General features: G+C 39.7%; 1 protein-coding gene across 3 annotated transcripts; it reads left to right on the top strand.

Moving 5' to 3' along the window:
• Positions 1-4,298, top strand: LOC137610264 (uncharacterized). 3 transcript variants are annotated; one of them, XR_011038444.1, is made up of 6 exons: positions 1-59; positions 140-283; positions 397-607; positions 1,107-1,249; positions 3,444-3,654; positions 3,879-4,298. XR_011038444.1 is itself a non-coding variant. In XM_068337791.1 (5 exons), exons 1-5 carry the CDS (start codon positions 39-41, stop codon positions 3,501-3,503), a joined length of 579 nt encoding a protein of 192 aa, XP_068193892.1. In that variant the 5' UTR covers positions 1-38; the 3' UTR covers positions 3,504-4,297. The 3 variants fall into 3 exon arrangements, 1 of the variants encoding a protein (XP_068193892.1); XR_011038443.1 differs by having other exon boundaries at positions 3,444-3,960; positions 4,071-4,296; XM_068337791.1 differs by having other exon boundaries at positions 3,444-4,297.
• The last annotated feature ends 5,498 nt before the right edge of the window (positions 4,299-9,796 follow it).

The following is a 9,796-nucleotide window of genomic DNA, read 5'->3' as shown; positions in this document are numbered from 1 at the left end:
AGCTGCTGCTCAGTCAGAAGACAGATGAAGACGAGGAGATGAAAGTCTTCTTCATTAAGGTGAGTCTGACTTTTCTTGAGTCATACATCTTTTAATATGAATATAGATTTAATATATTTAATCCATTCTTTTCACTCAGATATGTTTATGTCAGCTGCTGTTGGTGTATTATTCAACATGGTGTCTGGCAGAAACTCGAGCAAACTGCAGTGAAGACGTCCCACTGAAGTGTCCAGATGTCGACACTGACAGCATGAATTTCCGCTCGGTGACATGGTACAAGGTCAGAGGAGCATTTCGCACTCTGAGATACAAATGATGCTAAATTATAACTGCAACGAGGAGGTAGTTTTGTGATGCTGGCCTAAAATAACTTTTGGTTTTTGTTTTGAGCAGCTCAGCAATGACAAAAGAGAAGGCATTATCCGGAGAGGTAAAGATGATGTCACACTGTACTACAGCTTCAGTCGTCCAGCCAGGTTCGGAGGGAATCACAGCCTGTTTCTGCCCAACGTGACGCCTGAAGACTCTGGCAGCTACGAATGTGCCATCACTGCTCCAATAGGAGGTCAAAATGTGAATCTCAAAGTCGACCTGATCGTCAACGGTGAGCTTTAATTTTAATGTCCATCACAGAAAATATGGCACTAAGAAAAAAGACATTTCTGGCCGGTGCAGGTTAAACAGGTCAAACTGTCAAACATCTTCAGACCAAATAATTGTTTTTACTTATTCTGTCATCACATTTCAAATGGTTTAAATGTCCTAAATTTGGTGCATCAGGAACTGTGAACAAATAAACACAGAAAAGGAATTGAATTCTGTTAACAATTCTGTTAACAGATTTGTTGTCACAAATCATCAAAATTAAGATTGCAGCGTGTGGGTTTTTTTTAAAGATGTACAAACATTGAGAGAGTTGTCAGTATGATCTGTACTCACCAAAATAATATCGCATATATTTACGTACTTTAACCTAATTTTCCTGATCCTGTAACACATGTCGACACATCAAACAGGAAACAGCCGTTTATTGTCATCAAACTCATCTCCATCCTTTCCTGTATCTGAGGACTGAAGTTCTGTTCTTGTGTTTTATTTTACAGTATGTGTGAGTCAGGCTGACCTGACAAGAGCATCAAATGTGACCCGTGACCCTCCAGTGGTTGACCTGCCAGTCGTTTGGGCCGTTATAGGCTACACCATATTGGGCTTCGGCAAAATGGTTTTATCTTTGATCAGCATTTGGGTAAATAATCTTTATTTATTTTTAGATGTATGGCTAAAAAGAAGGGAATCAAGCACGAGGAATGGAGATGAGGAAATTCTGAAATTGTTTTTATGACAGTATTTTTCCAGTTTCTTTGATTTTCTTTGCACATTTTCTTTGACACATGTAAGTGAAGGCAGAATCTTGAATAAGTATTTTCAATAGGATCATTCTACACAATGATGTCACTTAAGTCGACAAAATTTATTGTAGATGTCAATCCTTTTTATTTGTCTGAATTGACTTCTTAGCTTTCACATTTAAAATCTACTTGAATGGTTATGCAGGATTAATTTGTAATGCTTCCATACCCCCCCCATAAAAACTGCTTTTACATCAATATTAATGTTCAGTCTTCCACACTGCCTTCATAATATTTCCATCTGTGGGTTCTTTTCTTTGTTTCTGAGTGGGATCACTTTAGTTTCATACTTGAAATCCAGGATGCTTGATTGATATAATTGATTGATTGATTGATTGATTGATTGATTGATTGATTGATTGATTGATTGATTTTTTTTTTCTGTGGATCCGGATCAAGCGCAACTGTATTGTTTTTAACTTTCCTGGATGTTCAAGTATTCTTCCTAAAGATGCACAAACTACAAAACTGATTTCTACAGGAACCAGAAGAAAGAGAAGGATGAAGGATTTATCAGAAATCAGGGTTTAGCATCCAGTTAGAACAGTCCAGGTATTTCGGAGTAGATCCACAAAAAAATCTGGATCTGTTGGGTCAAAATGGCGACACGGTAGCGCAGTGGATAGCGCTGTCACCACAGAGCAAGGCGTTCTGGGTTCGGGCTTGGCTCTGTGCAGAGTTTGTATGTTCTCCCCGGGTCTGCACGGGTTCTCTCCAGGTTCTCCAGCTTCCTCCCACCTCCAAAAAACACTCGCTTCAGGTGAATTCAGTTCTCAAATTGTTCATAGGTGTGAGTGTGTGTGTGTTTGTTTGTCCTTCATGTGGCTTTGCGGTGCACCGGCGTAGTGCACCCTGCCTCACGCTCCAAGTCCGCTAGGCTTCAGCAACAGCTGAAGAAGCAGATAGTGAAGATGAATTAATGAATGAATGTTGGGTCAAAATATGTATTTTTTTTAAGGTTGTCTTTATGAGGCCAGTATGGCACAAGAACTAGAACAATAAACACACAACAATCAGCTGATCGTGGGTTTTGTCTCCTACACTTGTTAGATACATTTTGAAAAATGCTCTGTCCAGCTAGCAGTGTTAAAGTGGGTTTCGCGGAAATTCTGCTGGCAGTGCTTACAGAAACCTGCAGATGATTCGATCAAATAACTAAATAACTGATCAGCAGCTTGTATGGATGAAAAGCTCTTCTTCTTTCCCTTTCGGCTTTTCCCTTCAGGGGTCGCCACAGCGAATCAGTTGCCTCCATCTAACCCTGTCTTCTGCATCTTCTTCTCTCACACCAACTACCTTCATGTCCTCCCTCGTTACATCCATAAACCTCCTCTTTGGTCTTCCTCTAGGCCTCCTGTCTGGCAGTTCAAAACTCAGCATCCTTCTACCAATATATTCACTATCTCTCCTCTGGACATGTCCAAACCATCTCAGTCTGACCTCTCTGACTTTATCTCCAAAACCTCTAACATGTGCTGTCCCTCTGATGTACTCATTCCTGATCCTATCCATCCTGGTCACTCCCAGAGAGAACCTCAGCATCTTCATCTCTGCTACCTCCAGCTCTGTCTCCTGTCTTTTCCTCAGTGACACTGTCTCTAGACCAAACAACATTGTACACGCTTCTTCACCTGGATAGATAGATAGATAGATAGATAGATAGATAGATAGATATATAGATAGATAGATAGATAGATAGATAGATAGATAGATAGATAGATAGATAGATAGATAGATAGATAGATAGATAGATAGATAGATAGATAGATAGATACTTTAATAATCCCGAAGGAAATACAGATATGTTAAAATAGAGTCATATCTGTGAAGAAAAACGCCTGAGTTATTCTAACAGCTCTTTCAATGTGTGAGCTCGTTGAGTCGCAGATTGTAGGTGAAGCTCATTCCTGCTTTCACAACCTTTTTCTCTCACTTTTCTACACAACCTTGTATCTTCTCAGAAACCGCAGGTCGACTCATTTCCAGTTTCCAATTAGCTCTGAGCACTTTTGCCTCTCTGTGTTGGTTTAGGTCATCCGAGCTGTTCACTCCAGGCCTTCAAGACGACGGTGGCACAAGTGGTGGAGCTGAACCTTAACACACGAATCCTTATTTATTTTACCACTTTTTATCGATATTTGTGCATAGTTTCCATGTGCTCATTTTGTGAAAACGTGTGATTGTTCCCAGTTTTTTTTTAGCATGGAAGTAACCAAAAAAACCAGGAAAGGACAAACATACTGTATGTACTTGATGCATATTTGTCTTTTTGCACAACACACACATGGCTGTCTGTGTGATTACTTGTAATTCATGTGTTTACTATGTTTAATCATTGGTTGAACTCTGTGTGACTGACATTTGCCAACATGTATTAAGTTCAATTTTCAGCACATTTATATGTAATTTCATTGTAAATCTACTTGAAGAATCAACTGCCTCGTTTATCTTGTGGTTTCCAAACAGGAACTTCAAGTACAGTCGTGGTTCCTGTCGGTGAGTCACGTGATCAAGGAAGCCTCATGCATCCTGTAAACCCGAACACCACGTAACCAAATAAAAACCTCCTCATCAGATATGGAATTACTGAATTGAAGGCTTATTGTCAGGTTGACACTCTTTTTTTTTTTTTAATGTGTGACGTCATTTTTACGCCAGCGGACTGGAACCCACGCACACGGTTGGTGGGTTGACGCGTGTTTCGGCTCGCAGATCAACGGGCGCAGGAAAGTGCGCACACATCACCACCTTCTGGCGCGTTTGCGCCCCGCACTCCAGTCAGAAACCAAATTCATCAAAAAGCTATCTGAAATCTGATAATCTGATAAAAATGTAAATGTAATCTAGTGGTGTGAAGTGTAAAATAAACTTGAATCATATAAAAACATAAAATCACTCCTTAATTTAAATTATTAAAACATATGACCAAGGAAAATCATATTTCCATATAGTGTCACAAACATTATGTTACATTTTAATGTCTCCTCAATAAATTTGCTTCGAAGATTATCTTGCAATGAAAGCGATGAATAAAATAACTTCAAGGTTTTGCGGTTTTACCTCTACTGACGTTCCACAAGGTTACAATAACCTTTACTGCCACCAGATGTCGGGCTAGATCACTGAACCCTGCCTCATGTGACTTATGGAGGTGAAAATCTGACCCAGAATGTGAAGATGATTTTGAGTACATATTAGAATTCATTTGTTTTATAAATGCAGTCTTAATATGAAAATTATATCAGTTGGAGGAATGTAATGAATGTTTTTGTTTTTTGTTATTTTAAACTCTTATCTCAGTACAGTAGTCCACGAGGAGACTAGTTTGTTTGATTACTTTCTCAGACTCCTATTTAGTCCAAATTCTAAAATACCGGTCTTTACTGTCTCATATTGCACCACAGAAGAATAACAAAAATCAAATTTAAATCACAGATCATAAATTTCAAATAAAGTATTTTTCTTCTACTGAAAACATTATTGACATGTATTCAGGACTTCATAAAATTAATTCCTTAAATTGTGCTTTCAAATAGTCAGTGTTAAAAATTTGCAGCATTTCTTTTGGGTTTGAAGCCACTTCACGTAATTACGTATAATTTATTATACACAATGTAATTGTTGATGGTGAAAAGGTGGTAACAAAGGAAGAGAAGGAAAAGCTTTAATGCTCAATAAATTAATGCGTAAAACATGTTCTGATTTTAATTCAGTGCAACTCTGTACTGTACATGTTCTGGACTTTCACATCAAAGTCTTTACGGAAAAGAAACAGGAACAACAGAAACAGGATCTGGGAATCATAACTGCCCCGCAAAATCCGACACAAACATTCCACATCACATGAACCTCGGCAGATTCTGTGAACTCAGCATAAACTGCAGCCAACAGTTACACAATCAGTCACCACAACATGGATGACACGCCAATTACAGGAACCTGGGTTTGCCGGTGAGTTCCCCATTATGGAAACACATTTCCTTTCCTTTTTTGGCCTGAAATTTACCTTGGAAGGACACACTGATGGAAATGGTGTAGAAATAAAAATCTTAAGTACGACTTTATAACTGCCATATATAGATGGATGGATTGGTGGATGGATGGATGGATGGATGGATGGAGGAATGGTTGGATGGATGGATGAATGAATGGATGGATGTATGTATGTATGTGTTAGGGTTCTGTGGACTGAAGAAGTGTTCCACCTATCACAGGAACAGTTCTAACTGCCATGACCTTAACAACGATATGAAACAAGACGGCTGAAAGACGAGTCACCCAGAAAGACTCCAGCAGCTCTGTCTAGGAAAATAATCCTCCAAACAACACCAGCAGACCTCGGTTAGAACATGGAAGTTCAAGAGAGGAGGAAATGAGCTATAAGAGGAAATGAGACAGCAGCTGTGCCACGCAAATATTTGGTTTACATTCAAAGAAATGAATAAAAGAGAATTGTCCTTTTCCTCCCTGGATGATTGGGGTCATGAAGTCAACAAAATTTGTTTATTTTTCTGCAAGTTCATGGATTTTGATTTTAATTACACTAAATCGTGTTTAGGGAGGATCAGGTTTGGATGTGGATTCATTATTCGTGCACTTTCTGTCAACATTATGAAAAAAATGGTTGTTTTTCTCAAAAAATTAGCAAAAACCACGAAAAATTATACTTGAACAATCACAATAAAAACTCCCACGTCACCTGTCGTGTTGTAGGACCCACATTTGACTGGTTGGTAGCACACACTGACTGGGCAGCTGGTTTTGTGGGTTTGGGATCTCTATGCCAAATGAAGGAGTTTTGAGTTTTTAAAAACATGCACTTCAGGCGAATTGGCTGTTTTCAAATTGTCTGTAGGTTGAAGTGTGTGCGTGCATGATTGTCTGTCTACATGAGGCTCCACCAGGCACTGTCGTCACACCCAGGGTGCACACTGCCCCATGCCCCCCGTTGAGATAGGCTCCAGTAACCAGCCGTGGCATTGGGTGAAGTGGGTATAGAAAATTAATGAATGAATATTATGAGTATGATATTCATGATTCTGATTATTCTAAACCCGTTTACATGGGGTACTCTGACTCCCACCAGGGCCTTTAACCCAGGACTCTCCCAATCTGATTTTCCTCTTCCTTTTCCTCTTCTTTTCTGCAAAATGACGAGAGGGAGGATGGGAACAAAATATAAAGGGTACTCTAGACGAGATGGTCTCTTCTATGAAAGAGTTAAAGAGCAAGTTAAAGAGCGAATTTGATAAAAAGTTGGAAGAAAAACTAAAACTGGTGCTAGACGCCATGGAAGAACTGAAGGACGAAATGAAGGAATTGCAGAAAGACATGGATGAAAAAGACTGAAGAATTGTCTTAGAACAGGGACAACAAAGTAAGGATGATTTGGAATGTTGTTGATGTTATCATCACTGGCATCAAAATAAAGCCGAGGAATTATGCACATGCTGTAGCCAGGGGAGAGGGAACTCAGCCCAGTGCTGACATCAAGACTGTAGAGCCACAAGTGAGTTCTCAACTGAGGGATCTGGAGATGACTATCTATCTGGACCAGACTGAGACATGCTATCCATTACCATCTGGAGGTAATGGATAGAATGCCGATATTATTTAAAAAAAGCTAGATAACTGAAAAACAATGGGCTGATTGACAATACCTGGACAAACAACTGCAGGATCTTTATCAAAACAAATGGGGCTTTCTCTGGGGAAGATAAAAACAATGGTGAACAGGAATGCAGAGGAGATGGTGAAATACAAGCAATAAAGATGGATAAGAGTTGTTATTACACCAAAGACCTGCACAACAGAATCACTTCAATAGAAGGAGCCTCTACACCAATTTTGGACACATCAAGTATTACATGGACCAGTTGAAAAACCATTCAACATCATCAATGTCAGAAACATGGATTACTGAACAAAAAACCCCCCATGGGTTTCTGCTTGGAGGGATAACATTAAGTTTGAGATTTTAAAGAGCATGTTGATATCTGTTGACAGCATAATAGCATAATAGCATAATGTTTAAGTGAGTGTAACAAACTGGCTAATTCCTGGATAAACACTGTCTGTCCGCTGAAAGGGGGGAGTGTGATCATGATATTCTTGTGAAGAACACTGGCAAGGTCTACTTCCTGTCTTGACTAACTATGACGTTAACAAAACCTTGTTCCTAGGAAGAATGTAAACATGGTTATGCTGTAGGTTGTATCTGGGACACAGGCTAAAATCTGGAAGTGGATAAGAGTATGAACGTCTGTCAAAATTCAATGGATGAACTGGTTGAAAGCATTTAATGTTTGTGTTTGTTGGCAACATACTGTAATGAGAGAGGTGTTTGATTCTGAGGGACGGGACTTTCACAAGCCAATTGGCTTCTACCTGTCAGCCTCTCTTTTTTTTGGATGTTGTTGTTGATGTTGTAAATGTGATGAAAGTGTGTAATCTGTTATATTAAAATGTCCGGATTTTTAAAAATTAATTAATTAATTAATTTTTTAAGAAACATTTTCTTCCCAATCAACTTTTTCACAATATAAAACACTTACATATATATCCTTAGAACTGGTGCCTTTACAGACTCACATGATAAACTAGGGAGGCTATCTGGCAGAATTTTAGAAAAGGTTTCTGCTTACCTTTGTTTGTATAGTCAGTTACCGCCTGGTTCCTGATGGGGAATGTCGCCTCTCTTGGGTCATAGCACTAGTTTGTTTTTTGATCTCAGTTGAGAGGTGTATCATCACTGATGAGACAAGTTAACTGAAAAAGTTCTACTGACAAAGTTGGTGAGGATACAGCGCTGGACTCTTCAACAGACCCACCAACAAACCTCTGCAGAAGAATCCCAACGGTTCATTGGCCGTGATGTTTATAATGTTTGGGTTTGCGTCTCCTTATTGAAGGATGAGCTCACCAGCAGCCTGACTCATCCTGATTCAGTCTAACGTGTATGAGTTATCTGGGTGCTGGATGTGCTGTGTCTATTTGTGTTAAGAACATTATGTGATAGACAAGGAATTAAGTGTTGTTTTATCTATGTTTGTGTAACTGAGGCCCCGTCACACACGATGCCGGAACTTTTTTGAAACTTTTTTGTTGCTTTTATGCCTTCCGTCCACACAACAACGCAGATATCCGGAACGAAAAACGCTGGCCTAGGAGGATTATTTTTTTAAACGCTGGGTCTGCGTTGTCGGGTGGACGGTGTGTCCGCAACTTTTTAAAAATGCTGACGTCTTGCCTGCGACGAAAACCTCTGTGACGTCATATTTATGGGCCCGTGTGTTGTGACAACAGAACACGGAGGATTCCTATTGGATAAAATCCGTTTTGTGGTCATTTCCATTGTTTAATGGAACTTACCAACAGAAGCAATGACCTCCATAGGTGGCTGAATTCCTCCTCATCTACATCTGACCTTGTAATTTCATTGTACCATCTGTTTAATGACAAATGAAGAGCTTTAATCTTAATCTTAATCCTGACAGACAGGGTGAGGAACTCTGAGGAGAGACGATGCTCCTTCATGTCAAAAGGAGTTTGTCGACATGGTTGTGGCACCTGGTTGGGATGACTCCCTGTGCATCTCTTTGGTGGTTGATGAGTCACAACAAAATGGGAGGAGAAAGCCAAGAAGAATTACATTTATCATCTCACCTTGGAGAACCTGGGAAGTTTGTTAGCATTTCATGTTTGAAGGCATGAAAAAAAAGTGAGAGAAATTTTACTGTTATGAGAGAGAGATGGAAGGAGAGAGAGAGAGAGAGAGAGAGAGAGAGAGAGAGAGAGAGAGAGAGAGAGAGAGAGAGAGAGGAATAAAATGGGGGGAGCATATGACAGCGTGTGTGCCGGTTATGCATATGCGATACATTCGTGGAAGATCACCATATAATTATATAATTTGTGTGAGTACACAGTGTTGTGAGGTGTGTGTGTGTGTGTGTGTGTGTGTGTGTTTGTGTGTGTGTGTGTGTGTTTTTGTGTGTGTGTGTGTGTTTGTGTGTGTGTTTGTGTGTGTGTGTGTGTGTGTGAGAGAGAGAGAGAGAGTTTGCGTGTGTGTGAAATACATATCATGCCTCCAACTGAACCTCACAAAAACACGCGTCATAATGGTCGTTAAGGGTCGCAAAATATGAATAAAAGGAATTCCTGAATGCCTCTCTTTCACTTTCATTTTGACATCCCCTCGACACCTGAGTCTTCAAGTCATTTCTGAATTTTCGTGCGCATTATTTTTTAAATTTGCATGCGCTTCTTAATTAAATATGTAAATAAGTGGAACACCCGCACACAACTTAGAGGCGCTCTGGTGTGAAACGCGACATTTTCTGACAGGTCATGACGTCACCGCCCTATGAGGAGTTAAATGGCACCGT

Source organism: Antennarius striatus, chromosome 2 (genome assembly GCF_040054535.1).
Source record: "Antennarius striatus isolate MH-2024 chromosome 2, ASM4005453v1, whole genome shotgun sequence".
Taxonomy (NCBI): Eukaryota; Metazoa; Chordata; class Actinopteri; order Lophiiformes; family Antennariidae; genus Antennarius; species Antennarius striatus.
Note: the sequence above shows the minus strand (reverse complement) of the source record. Positions and strands in the feature narration are given on the sequence as shown.

Excerpts from the sequence above, each read along its gene's own strand:
- LOC137610264 (XM_068337791.1), top strand. The coding sequence starts at position 39 with ATGAAAGTCTTCTTCATTAAG. Across the intron at positions 60-139 it reads TGAAAGTCTTCTTCATTAAG|ATATGTTTATGTCAGCTGCT; the intron begins GTGAGTCTGACT and ends CTTTTCACTCAG. Across the intron at positions 608-1,106 it reads AGTCGACCTGATCGTCAACG|TATGTGTGAGTCAGGCTGAC; the intron begins GTGAGCTTTAAT and ends TTTATTTTACAG.